The 19,862-nt window shown below is 53.5% G+C and overlaps 2 protein-coding genes across 4 annotated transcripts in view; one reads left to right on the top strand and one right to left on the bottom strand.

Moving 5' to 3' along the window:
• ABHD12 (abhydrolase domain containing 12, lysophospholipase) overlaps positions 1–3,453 on the bottom strand; it is a 47,180-nt gene extending 43,727 nt beyond the window's left edge. Inside the window, exons 1-2 of one of the 2 annotated variants that reach the window (XM_056356767.1) lie at positions 3,032–3,149; positions 352–458 (exon numbers count right to left, since the gene is read on the bottom strand). In XM_056356767.1, the coding sequence (XP_056212742.1) occupies positions 352–458; positions 3,032–3,118 (194 nt within the window). In that variant the 5' untranslated portion in view covers positions 3,119–3,149. Of the gene's footprint in view, positions 1–351; positions 459–3,031; positions 3,150–3,174 lie in introns of those variants that run through there. The other variant, XM_056356769.1, reaches the window with a different exon arrangement.
• A 5,221-nt stretch (positions 3,454–8,674) lies between these two features.
• Positions 8,675–19,862, top strand: part of PPP2R5D (protein phosphatase 2 regulatory subunit B'delta) — a 30,947-nt gene continuing 19,759 nt past the window's right edge. Inside the window, exons 1-5 of one of the 2 annotated variants that reach the window (XM_056357776.1) lie at positions 8,675–8,811; positions 9,683–9,766; positions 16,506–16,701; positions 17,874–18,073; positions 18,454–18,564. In XM_056357776.1, the coding sequence (XP_056213751.1) occupies positions 8,785–8,811; positions 9,683–9,766; positions 16,506–16,701; positions 17,874–18,073; positions 18,454–18,564 (618 nt within the window). In that variant the 5' untranslated portion in view covers positions 8,675–8,784. Of the gene's footprint in view, positions 8,812–9,071; positions 9,242–9,682; positions 9,767–16,505; positions 16,702–17,873; positions 18,074–18,453; positions 18,565–19,862 lie in introns of those variants that run through there. The other variant, XM_056357778.1, reaches the window with a different exon arrangement.

Below are 19,862 nucleotides of genomic sequence, written 5' to 3'. Positions count from 1 at the left end.
GGCAGCCATACCAAAGATTCTGATGTGATTGCCCCCCTCCCATTTACTCTGTACCCTTCTGGGGAGGATACAATACCACTTTGGAAAGCAAATCCTCATCTGCTGATCTCTGCAGACACACATAGGCAAGGCTAACCTGCTACAGAGCTTCCCTAGCAGTATCGGGATTCTGTGCTGGAAACAAGTGGTGGTGAATAAAGAACAAATAAAACATCCCCTCCAGTATCAGCAATAGCGGGTGACTGTTCTGTTCGTGCCATTGGGGAGCAGGGCAGCACTGCAGAAAACAGCCATGCTCATGTGCTCTGTCTCGCATTGCCACTGCTGCTGCTGTATTATCTATGGGGGTACCTTGTGTGTTCCCGTAAAGAAGCAGCTTCTAGAAAGTGGCTCTTTGGGCAAGTGACCTCAAGTGTCTTACATCCATTTCTTCCGACTTGCTGCTGACTGTTCCTATACTTGATGGAACATGGAGAGTCAGAAGAAATACACACATTAATCCCAGGAGCAAAGACAAGGCAGTGGACCAAAAACGAGAAGCAATTGTTAAAATACAGGCTTCAACTAACTCAGTAGTTATGGATAGCTAGCAGAAAGTACTGTGTAATGTGCTGATATGTGCTTTGTCGTGTTTCTGGAAGCTTCTCCTAACACTTGAGACCTTTGAGAGATTTTGCTCAACCAGATCATAATTGCTAAAATTTTCATCCAGGCTTTTGGAAAGACTGGTTGTTCTTTTGTATGCTTTGAACACCAAAGGAGAGTGTTCTTGTCCCTCTGATTTTGTTTCGGTTCCATCTCACTGGGAAGACTGAATGCTGCAACTGGGGACTGTTAGCCATGTGTTAGGAGCTTTGTCTGGTGACAACATGAGTGGTGGTCACTCCAAAAGCAGGCTTTGTAAAGGCTGTATGGGGCCAGGCTGCTTGGGAGTGACAGTGCAGTCCTGAGAGGAGAGAATTGCAAGTTGCCCAACTGGCTTTGAAACAAGGAGAATGGACTTGAGCATCATAAATCCTCTGAGATGTCTCCAGGTGAAGTTTATTACTGAGAAGGACTACTAAGGAAATTACTTGAAAGTCTGTCTTTGTGGCATGGGTCTTAATAACAGCTGGCTTTTCCTCTGTGCTAGAAAGAAGACAAGCAAGTATTTTCTTGTGGCAACCTTAAGGTATTCTCAGCATTTCTAAAAAATTTTCTTCCTTAGCTATGTACGAGTATAAACACGTGCTTGTTTGGTCTTTCCCATCATATCAGATTTTTAAGATTCAGAAATCACATTATGGGTTTTTTAGTGTAATGTCCTCTGTTCCGCTATTCTACATTATTTATAGAATATAGAAGAGGTTCTCCCGTTTGGGATCAGTACTTGTCCTTCCTACCTATTGAAAGAGATGACTGCTGCCTCAGAAATTTGCCTGCTCACAGAAATCAATGTACAATATCCTTTCTGAATTCCAGATTAACCCTAAATGCCTGGTTGAATTCTGGTGGACTTGATACAAGTTTACTGAGGCAAGGCTCCACTACAAACTATACTTCTGCTGGTGTTATAGGCAAACCAGGGTGAAATTCTGCCATCTGTGGTCACCAAATACTTCATCTGCACAATGCAAAACAGCTTAGGGAATGCGCTACCACAGGATTTCTTAGGAGCCAGTAACTCAGTGTGGTTCTACAAAGACAGCATGTACAGGAAAAACAGGAAAATCTGGTCAAAGGTTGGGAAAGAATTTCAGATTTCTTAGCTCAAGGCATGAACAAAGATTATGGTAGAGCAGTAGTAGAAACTATCCCTGTGGACAAGAACATGTTCCATAGGGTTTCTGTATGTCTGGAATCATCTGGAAGAGGTCTGGAGACAGGCCATGGGGCAAGGACACAGCCCACTGGACTGCAGCAATGGCAGTCTCCTCCCCACCCTGTATTCTCCAGAGGCAGCTGCACCTGAACTCACCTGCCTGGCTGGGAGACAAGGAAGGTAGCTGGAAAGCACAGGACAGCTAGTGAGCACAGGTTGTAAGTAACATTATCAAGAGAAGGGATGAGAGCTGTGTTTAGCTGTGGATGAGCTCAGCCAAATCTCCCCAAAGGACAGAATCCAGAGCAGGAGACACTGAAGGAGCCCCAAAAGGCCAGGAGAAAGTACTGGTTAGGAAAACACTGTGCGATAAGTCTCTGCAGAGCACAAGGATATTCAATGCAATATCCTTTGAGGAGGTGCTTGAAAGGGGGGAAAAAGTCAAGGAGAGGTGACTCAGGGTAGAGCAGAAGAAAACTGTGCCCTGCTGAGGAAGGCAGCAGTACCTCTGGAAGTGCAGAGAGGCCTGCTAGGAGGACAGCTGCTCACAGCTTTCTGTTCCTCAAACTGGTCCTCTCTGACCTGAGGAGGGAAACCTGATGCTGCAAGCTCTCCCTGGCTACCAGCCATGGCACAGATTCTATAGCTCAAATTGGTGGCATATGTTTTGTGCTCGATGGGCAGCACAGGGCTCCAGTGGGTTGAGCACTCCTCCAGCTGCTGTCTTTCCAGCATGGGCTTCTTCATTCTGCTTACCCAGCTGTCCACAAGCTGGGCCACACAGAGGAAATTATGGAGAGTCCAGATGGAGGGGACTGTGTTGCCATCCTTCCATGCTGACTTCCCAAAGGCAGGAAAATCCAGGTGACTAAGGGTAGAGCCAGCTTTGGAAAGGTCTGTCACACAATGCTCCTAACGACTCAGAGAAGTGTTGCTTGCTGATGTTCCCAAGTCAGCACAACCCCCTGCCTGCTACCTGCTAGTTTTCCTAGTTGACAGTAGACACAGAGCTGACCAAAGCCAGCAGAGCTGAACAGCTTCAGCGTGTGCCAGTGCTCCAGTCTGCTATGCGAGACTCTACAGCAAAGCTACAGTGCTTCCACCACTCCACCACTGATCCATCCTTGGCTGTAGCTAAGCCAGTTTCTGAAAGGCCCGTGTTGAAATGAGTTTTTAGGTTACAGAGTTGTCAATTACCAAGTAAAGCATCTGAGAAGCATTGCTACTCACCTGCCTGCCTAGGTGGTTCTTCACCAGTGTGTCTGAAAGTGTCCAAAAGGCATCTCTCCAGTTTTCTCCATGCTGACCATATTGCATGCCAGTGACAAATGGTCATGAGGTGCAGGGATGTCATTTAAACCCTTTTTTCTCACCTCAGTTTTCCCATGAACTTCCTCCAGATGCTGCAGATCTCCAGGAATTCAAGAGTCTGTGCAGAATCATAGACTCATAGAGTGGTTTGGGTTGGGAAGGACGTTAAAGATCATCTAGTCCAACCTCTTTTCCATGGGCAGGGACATCTTTCACTCGATCCAGTCATTCTAAGCCATGTCCAAACTGACTTCAAACACTTCCAGTGATGGGGCATCCACAGCTTCTCTGGGCAACCTGCTCCAGGGGCCAGTACTCTTTCTCCTCTTCATTAATGACCTGGATGATGGATCAGAGTGCACCCTCAGTGAATATGCAAATGATCAAAAACCAGGAGGAGCAGCTGATACACCAGAAGGTTGGGCTGCTGTTCAGAGGTGACTGACCAGGCTGGAGCAATGACCCTCATGAAGATCAACAAAGGGATATGCAAAGTCCTGCACATGGGGAAGGTAAACCTCAGGTAGCAGTACATGCTGGAGGTATGACAACCAGCCAGCCATGGGCTCAAAACTTTCTGGCCTTTTCTGCCTTCAGGAAGCACAGGCCCCTGAGGCTAGAAGGGAGTGCCTGGTGTGAGGAAGAGTTCCCCTTGGAAAGGGAGAACTGGTTTGAGGAACATTTAAACAAACAGGACAGACACAAGTTCCTGGGAGCAGATGGGATGCCCCCAGAGTGCTGAAGAAGCTGGCTTGAAGTCCTTCCGAGGCCACTTTCCATCACCTGTGCAATTACGGCCATGGTGATGGGGAGACGTTCCTGGGGACTGGCAGAAAGCAAGTGTCACTGTGGTCTTCAAGGGCAGCAAATAAGAGCATGAGGGAACTACAGGCTGGCCAGCCTCACCTTGTTCCTGGGAAGGCTATGGAGCAAGTAATCCTGTAAACCATTTCCAAACACATGGAAGACAAGGTGGCCATCAGTAGTAGATCAGCATGGCTTTATGAAGGGGAGATAATGCTGAAGCAACGAGATACAGTATATGCTGGACTCTGACTGACCAGCTGCAAAGCAACTTGGCAGAGAAAGCCCTGGAAGTCTGGTGAACACCAAGCTGGGCATAAAGCAGCAGTGCACCCTTGGGGCAACAAAGGCCAAAAGCCTCCTGGGCTGTGTTAGGGGGAGTGCTGCCAGTGGCTGGAGGGAGGTGGTCCTTACCCTCTCCTCAGCCCTGGTGAGGCCACCACCAGAGCACCATGACCAGTTCTGGGCCACCTAGTAAAAGAGAGACAGACAAACTGGAGCAAGTGCTGCAGAGGGCCACAAAGATGGCAAATGAACTGGAGAAATGGTCCTGGGAGGCTGGGGGTGGCTCTGCTCATGGTGGGAACCTCCAGGTTGCTGGGGTCTGGCAGCTCCTGTGGTCACAGAGAGGCTTGTACGGAGACATGTCCTCAGATGGGGAGGCTGCTTTGTGGGCTCGGGGGTGATGCCACCATGGGTTGAGGGAGGTCCCTTGCAGCGTCTGTCCATGATGGGAGCTCCACCAGGGAAAAGGGAGACAAAACAACATTCAAGGCTTTTATTAGCGGCCCCCTGAAGTCGAGAGAGCGCCAAAACTGCACATGGGTGCCGAGTGTCAGCCTAGGTGCCTGAGGGCAGGTGCCCCAGGGGCAGGAACTAAGAAACCCAGTGGGTCCAGAGCAGAGAGGCACTGGTAGGCTGGGCACAGCAGGTGCAGGATCATGTCCTGGGAGGCCACGGAGGTCAGGGTGGGGCCTGGGGGAAGCCCATTGTCTGGGAAACCACTGCCCACTCCCACTGCAGCATCCCTGGCCCCTGGTGGCCCAGCTGCCCCCAACATTCCTCAGTGCCCCCTACCTCCTCCACTGCCCCCACCAGCTCTCCCCTGACGACCCCCAGCTGCCCCTACCTTCCCCCCAGCACTCTCCCCATGGCCCTCAAAGCTCCCCATGCCCTCTCATGGCCCTAGCTCCTCCTTAATGCTTCCTAGGTGCATCCCCCAAAGCTTCCCTCCATTCCCCTGAACCTCATCTGCTCTCCTACCCTCCTGCACTCAATGCCCCCTAATACCGCTCCAGTGACCCCCGAGCTGCCCCCTGGCCCCCATGCTCACCCACCGGTGTATGATGGCCCTTGCTGCGCAGGTAGGCCAGAGTGGGGAGCAGCTGGGAGAACCAGAGCCCTGCCTGGCCTTGGGAGCAGGGCCCCAGGCTCTGCACCCGCTCCGGGACGCTTCCCGAGGGGACCAGCTCTATGAGGGGGTAGAAGCCCATCCTCGTCTCCATGCCTTGGTACAGCGTGATGGGATGCTTTGGCACACGCCCTTCAGGACCTGTAGGTAGCCGGGGCTTGACTGGGACAGGCCTGCCCCCCTCCGGCCCCCCTTTGCCTTGCACCTCCTGCACCCCCCCTCCTTTTGCCTATCAATGCTACCCTAGCCCGTGGCAGCTCCCCACAAAGCGCCCACCACGGCTGCCATCCCCCTGGACCTCCCACAGCAAATAGCTCCCTGCCCCTCTGAATCCCTGACCGTCTCCCCCCCGGTGCCTCCCTTACCCCACGGACTCCCCCAGCCACTCCTTGCCCCTTCAACCCCTCCAACGCCCCTACCTCGTTGAGCCTCCCAGTAGCACTGCTGCCCGTGAAGCTCCCCAAAGGGTGCTCCCCCTACCCCCCTTAGCCCTCCGATGCCCCCCCTTGCCCCGCAGCATCTAATGATGCTCAGCCCCCATGCCCCCACCCCCCGCGTCGGCTGGCCTCTGCTTGCCCTGCCTGCATCTGATGAGCCAGGAGCTTCCTGAGGTCCTCCTCCAGAGCCTTCCCTTTGCAGATGACCTTGATGGCCACCTTGTGCCATAGCGGGGGAGCTGCAGCCTCACGCAGCTCCCAGGAGGCACCGTGAGCCAGCAGCGGCCGCAGCTGGGAGCCCACCTTCCCCAGCACCAGGACGGTCTCGGGTCGGGGAGCGCCTCTACCGTGCTTGTGGGCAGCACGGCTTAAGGGACGTCAAGCAAGGCTGGGGGGACTCCAGCTAAAACCAGACGCCCCCAGACCTCCGTGCCCCTCCTGACCCTCAGCACCCTTCACACTCTGGCTGTTCCCTCCGCTCCTGCTCAGGGCTCAGCTCCTGGTGCAGCTCATGCCAAGGCCTGGCAAGGGCTGGTAGCAGCCAGCCACCCACCCAGCGATGACCCACAGAGGTGGAGTGACAAGGAGGGCAGCCAGGATGGCTTTGGGGCACAGACCGGCTCCCTGCTCTCCTGCAGCTTTGCAGCAGTAGCTGGCCAGTCGTTTCCGAGAAAGCCCTCCGAGCCCCCCAGAACCACCAATAGCCACAGCAAAGACCCAGCCTCCCAGCTGGAAGGTCAAATATCTGAGCTGGCTTAGAAGATTCCTTGAAGCAGCAGCAGAAGAGCTGAGGTCCCAAATTTGTGCTGCCCAGGGAGTGAGAGGGGACAACAGTCAAGCCCTCTCACTGCCCACCCTGGGCTGAGGACCCCACGCCCTGGAGCCATCATAGTCCTTCCACTTGTCATGCACCTGCTGCCGTGGAGGTGGCAGCTGGGAGGGCATCCCCAGCTTTGGGTACGGGGGGAGCGCTGCCAGCAGCCGCAGCCAGGGGGGTGCAGAGCTCACTCGGGGTTTACTTCAGGGGCTGGACCCTGAGGTGTCCTGGGCGCAGGTAGCAGGAAAGAGCTTTCTGGTGAAACCGCTTTCGGGGCTCTTCGGCAAGCTTGGAAAACTACAGCTTTGCTCTTTGCAGCACCCCTTGCTCTGGGCAAGCACACCCTTCACAATCAAGACTGGGCTGGAAATTGAGACTGGTACAGGGCAGATCTCACTTGCTTGTGTGCTTGCACTGGGCACACAGGGTTCCTGCTGGAAAAGGCAGCTGCTGGGCAGCTGGATGCAATTCCTGTGCTGGCAGGTACAGGAAAACTAGGCCCAGACACCACCATGGCACTGGGACGAATTCAGGGGCCAAACAGCATCTTGGTGAAGCTGAGCTCCTCCAGGAGTAGTCAACCAGAGGAACTGCAAAGAAAGCCAGTCCAGAACTCAATGTGACAGTTTAGGAGAGGGAATGGTGATAGGCACAAACTCTTCAAGCAAGCAGCTTCTACCTGCTCACACTGGTGCACTGCCCTGCTCACAAGCACCCAGATGGTTATGCCGGTGCTCTGGTTTGGGTCACTCGTGCATGACACAGGAGAGAGACAACAGCAACAGAGAGCCTCACTTTGCTCCTGGGGAGCCAATGGCTGTCAAGCCAATGATGATCAGCATGCTGACAATAAGCTGTTGGACTGACCTTTTATAATAGCCTCAGGGAAATTCCCCACCCCACCCCTCACGTCCCACGTAAGGATTGTTCACCTGATGACTTTGAAAAGAGCACGCTCCTGCTGAAGGACCTGTGACACAGCCCGGTGCCCCCCTTTGTCCCCATTGATGCACCACATCCCATCTGAGAGCACACCCTGTCAGAGTGGCTGCGCAGGGCTGAGGGCTCAGCACAGGTTTCCCAGTAACAAGCCCACTGCACACACCACAATGTGATGTGTGCTTCACCTGCTCCAAGTCAGCAACCCTTTTTGCTGGCTTGACTAAAATGAACAGGAGCTCTTGTGCTGCTTGCAACAGGCCAGCAGCCACTCCTAAGCATGCTGGCAAACGTTTTGGACTGACCTTAGACCCTCTAGAGACATCACAGGCCCTAAGGAGGTGGCCATTTGCCAGCAGGTCCTGCTCAGTTCAGGTCCATGAACTCGAGGGCAGCTTGCTGACCACTGGATGCTTTCCCCACGCTGAACATCAGCTTGAAGGCAATGCCTGCAGGCTCCTGGAAGCTGCCCTCCTCCTGAGGATGCAGGCCACCTGCCAACAAGTTGTCCGAGCTGCCCAACGTGAGCAGGGAAGTGTCCTGGGACCCACAGTCCAGGAGTAGCCCCATTCCTAGCGGGGGCCCTGCCGGGGCAGTGCTTCCACACACCCACACTTCCACCTGCCCTTGCATCCACCCACGGACCCCATTATTTCCATCAACAGCCCCCCTCCAAAGCCGTGCCTCAGCACACCAACAAGCGCCTGCCGCACAGAGGTGGGGTGCAGCCCTGGGGCCAGCTCAGGCTGTTCGGGTCTCCCCCCCGCCAGCGATGCTGAGCAGAGCTGCGCAGTACACGGCAGAAGAAGGACACCCCCCCCCCCCCAATTTACTCCCTCCCCTCCGGAAGGCATGTGCACGCAGCAGAGCCCCGGGCAGCTACTCGGCGCCTCCTCCGCCAAGGCCGGGCGCCTGCCGCAGCCGGGGCTCCCGCGGGGAGCCGGCCCCCCCGCACGCGCCTAGACACGCTGCCCTACGGGGGACCCCGACGCCCCGGGGCCGGAGCCGGAGCCGCTGCCGCTGCCCCGGAAGAGCCGCTCGCCCGCAGCCCCGCCCCGCCTCCAGGGGGCGTGCCAGGAGCTAGTGCACGCTTCGGCCAATGAGAAAAATCTGCTGCCCCGCGTCAGCGCCGCGCGGCGGCGGCGCCGGCTGTTGCTAGGCAGGCCGGCGCGGCTGGCCCAATGGGAGCGGGGCGCTGCGGCCGGGCCCGGGCGCAGGCGGCGGCGGCGGCGGGCGCGGAGCGGCTGGGGCCCCGGCGCTCACCATGCCCTACAAGCTGAAGAAGGAGAAGGTGCGGCAGGCGGGCGGGCGGTGCCGGGATGCCCCCGCTCTGCCCGGTGTTTCGGCCCGGTGATCGGCCGCATGTTCCCGCCGCCCTCCCTCCCCGCCGCGGCCTTCCCTCTCGGCGCGGCCCTCGGGCGGGGGCGCGCGCGGGGCTGCGGCCGGCAGGGGGCGGGGGCGCGCTCCCGGGGCGGGCGGGGCGGCTGGTGCAGGAGGGTGGCGGTGGCGCGCACCGGGCGGCAGGGCAGGGCAGGGCAGGGCAGGGGGCGGGGGGGGCGGCAGCGTGAGCGGCGGCCGCCGGTACCGGTGTCCCCGCGTAAGCCCGGCGGGGGGAAGCGGGGGCTGCGGCCTGCCCCGCCCCGCGCCCTCGGCGGGCAGCAGGAGGTCGCCCGGGCGGCGGGGCACGGCCAGCCCCCCCCGCCATGCCCCCGGTCGGGGAGGTATGGCCCCACCCGCGTCCCAGTCCCGCTGCGAGGCGGCTGGTGCCCCGGTGCGCGCCCTGCACGGTGCCGGGCTGGGGGCCCGCGCCCCGCCTCTGCCGCCGCCCGGTGCGGCCGTGCCGTGCCGTGCCGTGCCGTGCCCCGTGCCCGTGGGCGCCCCGCACCTCGTAGCGCCGGTGGGGCCGTGGCGGGGCCGTGCCCCGGGGCAGGGTCCGGTGGGCGCGGGGCTCTGGCAGCCGGAGGTGCCCGGCCGGGGCCACGCCGCTGCCACGGGAGCAGTTCGGGGGTGCTCTTCCCAGGGGAAAGGGGCTGGGAGTCGCCACCCGAAGCAGGGCTGGAGGTGGGCTGGGCAGGTGGCAGCGCACAGCTGAACTCTGCAAAGAGATGTTGATGTTCGGCGCAAGGTAAAATTTTCTCTGAATGTGTTTTTTATTGTTACAGGAGTCTCCAAAGTCTACCAAAAGCACCACAAAGCCTGGCAGCAGCAGTAGTGGGAAGGATGGCGGGGCAGAGAATTCAGAAGAGGTAAGGCTTTCATCTTGAATACAGCAGTGTGCATGTGCAACTCATCTTTGAGGAGGAATAATAGCTTTCATTATAGCTGCTCCATGCCGCTCTGTCAGGTAACGTATGCACCGGGAATGTCTTAAGGAATGGGAGAAGGTGGTAGCAAAGACTGAAGTTAAGGTGAAGTTAGTTCCCCTTGAAAGTTGGCCCAAAGGATGACGATGGCTGTGGAAGGACAGGGTGAGTCTCATACCCTACATCCCTGCAAGAAGAGATTTGGCTCGAAGCTGATGGCGAGCGCTGCTTGCAGAGGTGGGCAGAGCGCGGTGAGGTTGGCTGTAGAGAGGGAAGAGCGACGGTTATCAAGGAGGAGGAAGCCTTACAGACGGGAGCAGCTTCCTCACTCCTGTCAAGAGCAAAGCTTGATAAACTCTGTTGTCACTTTGTGTCAGAGTGAGAGAGTAGTGAGAAGCAATGCAAAAGAAATTTGTTCTTCTGAGTCATTTTCTGCGGGAGTGAGATTAGGAAGGATCGGATAGGACAGCTGAAAGAATAGAGGTAAACTGCTAGAGATTAAATGGTTCTCCTTTGGTATAACAGCCTTGTCGCTGAAAACAAAATTACTCACAAGAAGTCACAGTCTGTACTCCCAGCAGTGCAGAGCCTTTTTCACTCTCAATCTTGATGTTGCCCAGCTAGATGTGTTAGAATCGCCTCAGCAGAACATGGTAATATGATAAGCTGTGCTTAGAATCAGTAAAAAATTGAGTAAATTGGAACTTTTCTGGTAGACTTGAGTTTGTCCAGCACTTGGAACAGTGTGGTTGTGGATTTTGAGACTTGGCTTAGAAGAGCGTGGTACACATGTCCAAGGAAGCATGCATATGTGTGTGCTGGGTTGTTTTCTTAATATGGCAATTTGGCAAACAAGCTGTGCTACTTCTATGTCCGTAGAAGCCTGTATGTTCACGTCTTGTCTGGAACACATCACGCTTGTGATTGGAAGGACTGGGAATGAGAGACACGTAAGGCTAGTGAAGAGTAAGAAGAAATCTGTATAGTTCAGTGGGATGGTTGTAGTCAAAATAAGGTCATTTTAGAGTCTCCTTCAAAGCCTAGATCTGTGTTGCAGACCCTCAGAAAATATCCCTACTGTTAGCTACTGGGTTTCAGGGTCCAAGCCATACTCTTGCCTAACCTGCAGTGTGGCCAGCAAGGAATCAGAAGCTGAGTTTGTCTTGGAGCAGGTAGCAGTTCTGTAGATCCTCATTTTATATCCCATCCTGGTCTTGGCCTCTGTCCATTTTATTTTGTGTATGCAGCTGAAAACAGCTTGCTGGGAGAGCTGTCTGCCGACTCCAAGAAAGTGAGAGAACTCCTGCCTTGGCATCATGGGATCAGGCTTACCTTTTTTTTATTCGGCACTCTGTCTGCTGAGTTCCCAGCTCTGGTAAGAGGAAGGAAAGCCTGGGTCTTTTAATGCGAGGGTGATGGATAGCCATCAAAGCAGAAAATCTCTGATGTCGCCATCCACATCAGCAATGGGCTGAGGTGCTGCTCTCCTGGTTACAAACTGTGCGGTGAGAGAGGAAGAATAGGGCAGGCTACAAGTTTCCTTCTGTGTCCTGAAACGGCATGTGATGTCTGGTTGTGCCTGGGTGCAGAAGAAACTTGGAAGTGATGCGTCTAACCTTCCCTCCCACAAAATACACCCAGCCACTTCCTCATACTCCAAACAAAATCCAGCCCTTCTTTAAGATGGAAGGCTGGGTCTCCTTTGATCATAGGAACAGAGAGCAAAGCAGAAAAGAAACACCTCTGCAGTGTGCACTGCCACAGTCTCTTCTCCCTTTCCCTGTTGAGTTTGCAGTGAAGTTTGTTCTCTCTTGGTGCTTTCCTGTCTCCGGACTGCTCTGCTGCAGAATGGAAGAGAGCTTTTTGCTTGCTAAGAAATGTATACCAGTTTGAATGCGATTTTCCTGCTCTTCAGGAAGCACAGAAAGGTATTTTGACTTTCACACTGGGGGACTGTGAGGAATTGGGTAATGCGTGCTGGGAGCGAAACTCCTTCCTTGTGTCAGAAACAGGAGGTGGTTTGACTGGTGAAACACCAGGAGTGGTATTGCCTGGTGGGGTTGGTGGGCTGAGCCTAGCTTGGATGCCTCTGCTGCTGTTGTGTGAGGATTTTGTGCCCTTTAAATTCCCCCATGGAGTTGCCCTTTCTAGGGTGAAAGTTGTGTGTGCCAAGGAGAATTTTCTTTTTTCTTCATATATCAATAGATGCTTAATGGGCTCACTGCGGGAGAGCAGCATTTGGACAGCCCTTTTCCAGTATGCACTTTCCTCTCTCACACCGTGCTCCAGTGAGCAGGGGAGGACTCAGCCCTAGTTTATCCTGGTTCCAGAAAGTTGTGACTTGTTTTGCAGGCACATTGGCTGGCTGGTAGAATGAGTAAAGCTTGTTGAAGAGCAGCTGTGGTTTGACAGATATGAGCAAGTGCAGTGGACGAGGACCTCCTATGGGGATCTCCATGGAGGGAGATGAAGAGGGTAGGAGTCAGTCCAGAAGCCCTTAAGCATAGTGCTTTGTTCTCTGCAGCAAAGGAGTTTTTAGTGGAGCTGATCTGGAAAGGCAGATATGTTCAAAAGCAGATGCATTCCCACAAGGGAAGGCAAGTGTTTGAGTTCCCTCGTTAGTACAGGGGTAGTGCAGTGCTCTTTTAGATGCCCATTTTGGGGTGAAGCTACCTGATGTGAAGAGCCAGCAGAGCTTGCTGAGCCCCTGGCTTGGGGGTGTGTGTGTGGGGGCAGTTTGCTCAGGAAAAGACAGCATCAGTGCAGGAAAACACAACAGCAGGGAGTGGGAAATAAAAGATTTAGTTCATTCTCTCTGGAATGTGATGAAGATATGAATGGAGAGAATTTCTGCATGGCTATTTGAGGAGAAAAAAAGTCAGAGACCCAGGCAGCACTGAATGAGAGGATGAGAAAGAGTTACTCTTCCTGGCCAGAAAGACTGGGAGAGGCAGCTGGGTGGGGAAGAGAGTTAATGACCTGGAAGTGGGAGCAGGGATTAGCAGCAGCAGTAAAGAGGAGAGAGGAGTTGCTCTGCAGCCTCAAGGGCAGCTTGGAGCCTCCTGATGAGATTTGCAGCTCTGGGAGACAGTGCTCCTTTTCACTGAGCTGCTATATTACGTGTTTTGCAGATATCTCCATGGGGCTTGTTACTGCAGTACCTGGAGTTCATTATTCAGAGACGGGCATTACAGTGTGTTGATGTTACTTCTGAGGCAGAGAGCTTGATTTTAATAGGAAAGCAGTGTAACAGCAGACAAAGAGAGCAGGTACTGACTTGAGGGATGGGAAGGGAAGAGTCATCTGAGTAGGAGGAGCTGAGAGCAGATCTGGGCTGAGAAGCTTAGCAAGGGAGGGATGCTCAAGGGACCAGTGAGGCAGAAGGGCTTTGAGTGGCAATGCACCCAGCTGCGGGAGGAGTGCCTGCAGAGGTGAGGTCATGCACGGGTAGGAGAACAGAGGAGAAGCTCGGGGTGGCTGGGGGAAGAGGGTCTCTGTCCCTGGGAACCCGAGGTGAAGAGGAATGGCACAGGGCAAGCCCAGGGCCTGGGGCTCATTGACTTGTGCAGGCAAGTTCCTAGCAAGGAGGAGAGGTGGTGGGAAGCAGTGGGGAGGAAGTGCTGTGAAGCCAGGGAGCCTGCGCTTGGGGAATTCAGACGTGGTGCAACTGGGGCTGGCCCATCCTGTTGGCATGAGTAGCTACTCCACTGCAGTGGGAAAGGTGGGGCTGCTGCACCACGCTTGGGCAAACAGCTTTGTGCTGTTCTCTGGTCACTTCAGCATGTGCCGCGGAACAGCCGCTGGCAAACAGTGTCTCCCAAGCAGCTGGCTTTGCTGTAGTGATGTGAGCCCTGCCTGTCAGGAAGGGGCTGAGCCTGATCGAGTAAGTGTGTGCCTGCAGCCCTGTGGTGGTCAGCTGGTGCTGGTGAGGGAACAGTCTGTGAGGTTGATCCTGCACATTAAGAGAAAAGCTTTCAGGTTTAGCAGTCTGCTGTGTTTTCAGGGATGAAAACTTCAGAGAAGAAAGTGTTAGGAAACTTAAAAAGAAGCCTCTTCTGATTCATGTGGCCAAGGTAGGAGGTGTTGAAGGCAGAAGGATAGCAGGTCTGCCACAGGAAACACCTCGCAAAAGCAAGTATGCGGCTTGATGCCAGAGAGTCCATATAGAAGCAATCCATCCTAAAACCATCTGAGCACTGCAGCGCAGAGTATGTCTGACCTCCCCCACCATCAGATTTTCTCTACCAAACTAAGTTGTGTGATTTTTGTATGTGCGTGCCTGTTTCTTAAATAACTAGCAGCTAAACCTGAAACTGTGTTTAGTCTCTCTTCATGCCAGCTTTTGAAGGCTGTAGGAGCTGGTGGCAAGGACTTTTCCAGACCCCTGACGAAGGCAGAGTGGCTGCGGCCTGTTAGCATGCAGTACACACAACACGCTCAGAACGTTTGCCTGTGGCATTTCTGGGTGGGTAAGGAGTGCACAGACATGTCCTGTCAGCAAGGAGGACCCATGTGTTCTGCTTCCCTCAGTGTTACCTGTGAGGCTGCCAATGCATCTTTTGTTTCTCTCTGTACCATCTTTTCCATGCGGTGGCTCAGCCTTCAGATTTTGTCCTTCTTTCCTGTAGAAGGAGAGTGATGCAGAGTAGAGGACTAGCCTTCCCAAAAGCATCTGGACAACATCTGAGTGGCTCATGCTGCCCTGATACCCAAGTATTCAGGGTGAGGAATGAACTCAGTCTTGGAAGGTTGCCAGCAAGGATTCAGTCTGACTTACCCTGACAGTGGTCCCTCTTCAGTTAAGTTGCCTCCACTTTGTAGTCTGGCAGATACAGTTGTTTCCATCACAAGCTCGTCTTCCTCCCTCCTGTGATCATCGGACAGTGCTGCTTCATGAAAGGAATCAGATCAAATATAAACTGAAGAGACTTCAAAACTTGTTGCCTCCTCCCACCTTGGCTTGGAGCTGAGCTTGAAACAGAACCACTTACAATTTACTTCAAGCAGAGCCAGACCAGAACCAAAATATTTCCAATTTCTGTTCAAAGTAATGGCTTGACAAAACAGTTGTTGTTTCATGTTGAGCGCTATTTTTCACACGGAGCCATTGAACTTGCTCTACAGATCCTAATCTGTAGAGCAGTGTCTCCTTGTAGGCAGCTTTCCCTATTCCTGTCTTGCTGCCTCCCCACATGCTGCAGGGACAGTGAATCTTGCTCTTGCACAGTGATGCTGTGCTGCACCTCTTTGGAAACCATCAGGACTCAGTTCAGGGTAAGGATGGTGCAGGGTAAGCTGCAGCTCAGCTGCTTCTCACAGGAAGAGACTGGCCATATCTCATTTGGAGGAGATCTCTGATGAGCTTCTGCAGTACTGATGCTTTCCCTTAAAATCCTGTTGGTCAGTGTTCTGAGGAGGTGTGTGTTTGTACTGCTATGCTGTATGTGGCAGCTGAGAGTTTCTGGGGGAAGGAGGGGGTGACGCCCAAGGATTTCACCCACCTCTGCTTCCGATCCATTGCATTATCCCTGTTATGTCTTAAACAGGTTCACCCTGCAGCTCCCTCATTTCATGTGCCAGTGGGAAGGAGCTGGCAGAGCTGAGGAAGGGAGCACTGCTGGGCTTACACAACAGAGCAAGAGTAGGCTGAGTGCTGTCTTCAGCTGAGCCCTCTGCTACACGCTTGCTGGTGGGATGTTGCCCTCTTCCATATTCAGCTTTCCATGAGCTGGGACAGTGTGGTGTTAAAGGGTCAGTTATTGAGCCATTATGGCCCAAGTGGGTCTTGAACCAGCAGAACTTCAGCAAAGTTGGAACAGAGCTGAGCTGAGCAAATGCAGGTTTGAGTTTCTGGTGAACTGCTAAAAGTAAGAAAGTGCCTCTGTAAGTGCTGTTTAACAAGCATGAAGTGGAGAAGATGTCTGCTGGAGGAAGATGCAGGCAAAAAGTTTGTGTGGCTAAAAGAGGTGATGTGAAAAAAGCAAATTGACAGAAATCCAGACAGCAGTGAGGCTGAGACAATGCGGAGACGGTGGGAGCAGCCAGGACAGGCTGGGAGAGCCTGCAGTCTGGGACCTAAAGTTTGGGTAAGGCCTGTGTGGTCCATAGACTAGCAGCTCCTGGTCTATGGATGTGGCAGTGATTTTCGTGGTCTTCACCATTCTTTTCCAGGGCCATCATATCTGCTCTGTACTACACACTGCTTTGCTTTTCCCCAAGTGATTCCCTGCACAAGGATAAGGAAGCAACTTGCTACTTTTCAAAACTTGTTTGATGTGTGTTGTACAGAGTGCTGTAATCAGAAGCAGTTGGCACACTGAGGTTTGTGTTTGGACCACGGGAAGTTCTTATTTCTACTTTTTTGTGTCAACAAACTCCTGTAAGTGGTTGCAAGATGCAGCTTTGCTTCCCTATCCCTAGCACCCACTGTGCTGAGAGGCTGTGGTTTCTTTGTTGTACCTTGCAGATAGGAGTAAAACCGATGTTCACTTTGCAGGTATGCTGCAAATGCAACCAATGGGTCTAGAGCCCTGCAGGAGTAGGTGAGATGCACTGAATTGCAAGTGCAACAGTGAAAAACGTACCTGGTTTCTTCAGTTCAAGAAGATGCTGACAGTATCTGATTGGTTGTGGGATTTGTACGTAAAAGCTTATGAGTTGTTTTACTCTTCTCCATCATCAGGCCCAGCAGCCTCAGCAGCAACCGCAGCAACAAACTTCAAATAAGCGGCCCAGTAACAGCGCTCCCCCACCAACCCAGCTGAATAAGATTAAGTACTCAGGGGGACCCCAGATTGTGAAGAAGGAGCGCCGGCATAGCTCTTCGCGCTTCAATCTGAGCAAGAACCGGGAACTGCAAAAACTCCCAGCCCTTAAAGGTAAAGAAATTGCGGGGTGGGGGTAACCTGCATGACAAGCTGCAGCTTCTGCAGGCAGAGTGTGGTGGTGTAAGGGCTCTTCCTAAAGCAAGCCTGGCACTGTTTTGCTAACCTCCTTGCCGGCAGTGCGACAGAAATGGCTCTGGGAAAGGTGCTTGGCCTGGCAACAGATTGAGAACGGACAGATAGCCTAAACCAAAATGAGAATACTCAATGCAGACTTCAGTGCTTACCTTCTCATTTGAACTGATTTAAAGCCTCATGCTTGTATGTACTTAGGATCACCTCAGATTCTTCAGCAGGTTGTGCAGGGAGGTGGTGAAGTGCAGAGACCTTGGTGCAGACTGCTCTCATTTCCTACAGCCACCAGTTCCTGGGAGAGGACCAGGCCTCTTCCTCCTCCCTGTGTTTCCATTTCAAATTATGGTAGTGCTATTGAACTTGTCCACGTTAGGGCAATTACCCAGCATTGGCAGTTAGTCTACATAATGGTGCAATTAAACAGGACTTAAGTGCAGACAGGGAGAAAGCATTTTCATCAGTCATTGAGCCAGACCCGTTGCTGATATTGCTCACAGAAACAGGCAGTCTAGGAAGGGCAACTGCCTTGCAGCTCAGCAGCTGTTCTGCAATCAAGAGGGAAGTTTGCCTGATTGGCCTTAGTAGTGCAGAGTTTCCAGTGGCAACATATCAAAAAGAGAATGCTGTTAACACAGGGCCTCTGCCGCCTCAGCCCCTTTCTTTGGGGCTGCTCTCTGGGAGGAGGCTCAGCCTGCAGTGTGCTCTGCCCAGCTCCCTTTGTGGCTCTGGGGTGCAGGGCGTGGGTGTCACCGCTCGGTGATGTGAGCTAGTTAAGTGAGTTCCTTTTCCAGTGTACCTTGTACGTGGAAGGGATCAATGCTTATCAGATCAGAAACCGATAGCTTATTTGAAATTGCCTTATGGGATTATATGCCATATGGAACTCCAGAGGCCTCGCAATCCCTCTGCCCCCATTGTCCCATCTCCATAGCAGGGATAACACTGCCTTTCCCTCTTCTGCCACCAGCTCAAGGGGGACTGTGATGGGGTGGGGGGATGCAGTACAGGGAGCAAACCACACTGATACCTGGGCAAACCGGAAAGATATTCTGTCTGTCTCCAAGAACAGATGTCCCTGCTTTCTCTGACAGATGCTCCCCCACACGAACGAGAAGAGCTTTTCATCCAGAAGCTGCGGCAGTGCTGCGTGCTTTTTGACTTCATCTCTGACCCCCTCAGTGACCTGAAGTTCAAGGAGGTGAAGCGAGCAGGTCTCAATGAGATGGTGGAATACATCACGCACAACCGTGATGTTGTCACTGAGGCCATCTATCCTGAAGCTGTTATCATGGTAGGGCATGGGGCCAGGACATGCTTGTGTGCCAAAGGAATGGAGACTGTTCAGAAGCGTGATGGGGAGGAGGGGTTAGGTATTTGTCAGAGTGGAGTGTGACCCTGGTCCTTATTACCTGCCCACCCCCAGAAAGAGAAGAAGGGGGAGGGAGGTGACAGTGCCTGGTGTAGGGAGAGGTGGAAGCTCTTGTCTGTGGCACAGACTGCACTTGTGGAATTCATGTGCAGGCTGTAACCCTGCAGTCTCTAGGGAGGGATCTGTTTATGGGCACAGCTATGGTAAATCACAGTGTGTTGCTCTGAAGTGAGGGATTTGCTGCGGGGAGGGCTGTGGTGAAGCGCAGGAATGTCATTCATACACCTTTTCACTCACCTCAGTTTTCAGTGAACCTCTTCCGAACGCTCCCGCCATCATCCAATCCCACAGGCGCGGAGTTTGACCCTGAGGAAGATGAACCAACATTAGAGGCTGCCTGGCCGCACCTTCAGGTGAGGAGGAGGGGTGTGATGTGGATCTGGTGAATTTATCTCCAAGAAGTTCAGAGTTCATGTAGTGCTGGAGCCTTTCAGCCCTGCTGCTGGCAGGCCTGCCACCCATGATGGGGGTCAGTGGTGGCTTGTGGGCAGTACAGGCAGCAGGGGTGTCCTGGGAACAGGCTGGTGGCTGTGTGCAGCATTCACCTGCAGATGGCTGTACTCCCACATGGCCCTGAGATAGGCTGGGAGTGAACATTTTACTGGAGCAAGGGAGTTGTGCTGTGTTGCCTCTGTAAGAAGCAGTTCCTAGCAGTGTTAAATGTCCTTCCCGAAGGCTTAAAAGCCCTGATCCTCTGGGCTTCAGCAGTACTAAAGACAGCAGCCCTGTCTGCTTCAGTCCTCCTCTCCTTGCCCAGCTCCCCAAGAGGCACATGGGGGAAGAGGACTGCTTGGTGCCAAAACAAAGCCTGTGCTGGCACCTGCTAACATGTCTCCTGTATGCTGGCTGTAATTCAGTTGCGTTAACTGGGAGGAAACATTTGACCAGAAAAGAAAACTGGAGGTAAGGAAGAGGGGAAGGGAGCCAAGGATCTTTTCATTAGGCCGTGTGTCCTGGAAAATAGACTTTAACACAAACTAGGTGAAAAGGGTAATGAAAGCAACAGTGGGCATGGTTTGGCAGACGTCAGCAGTGGAAGGCAGGAGGTAAAGCTTACGGGGATCTCCCCAGGAACTTGCACAGGGACATGTGTTGTCAAGCAGGCAAAGGCAGAACAAGAGCCAGGCACTGCAAAATGAAACAGAAAATACAGAGAGGAAATAAGGTGCACTGCTGCACGTGACACAGGAATGAGAGTGTTGGTAGAAATGGGGTATCCTCAGCACCAGAGTGCTGTGAATGCTAGGAAGCATTTGCTTCTCAGAGTTAAGTCAGCAGCAGCCAGCATGGATTTGTGGCAAACGTGTGCTGTGTTTTTTGGTGATCACCTCTTTTTTTCTGTGCTGCTGTCCTTGGCAGCTGGGCCCTACCTGTGGGTGGGTGGCCCCATAGCTCCTTCAACTCCAAAGTCAGATCTTTGGGATGCAGCACTCTCAGAAGCGCTAGTCAGCCCTGGAATGGACTTGTCCCTTTAAGAGGACAGCAGGACCAGAAGTTGCTGTTTTGGCACTGGCAGCCTTCCTAAAGCAGGCTGCCCTTTGTTGTCCAAGTGGGACACAGCATGCAGCTTGCATGGCTTAGCAGGGCCAGGCCAATCTGGAGTCAGTTCCCAGGAGGCAGAGGACACAGTGTATTTTCCTGGGGTCCATTT

Source organism: Falco biarmicus, chromosome 12, assembly GCF_023638135.1.
Source record: "Falco biarmicus isolate bFalBia1 chromosome 12, bFalBia1.pri, whole genome shotgun sequence".
NCBI classification, from domain to species: Eukaryota; Metazoa; Chordata; class Aves; order Falconiformes; family Falconidae; genus Falco; species Falco biarmicus.
Note: the sequence above shows the minus strand (reverse complement) of the source record. Positions and strands in the feature narration are given on the sequence as shown.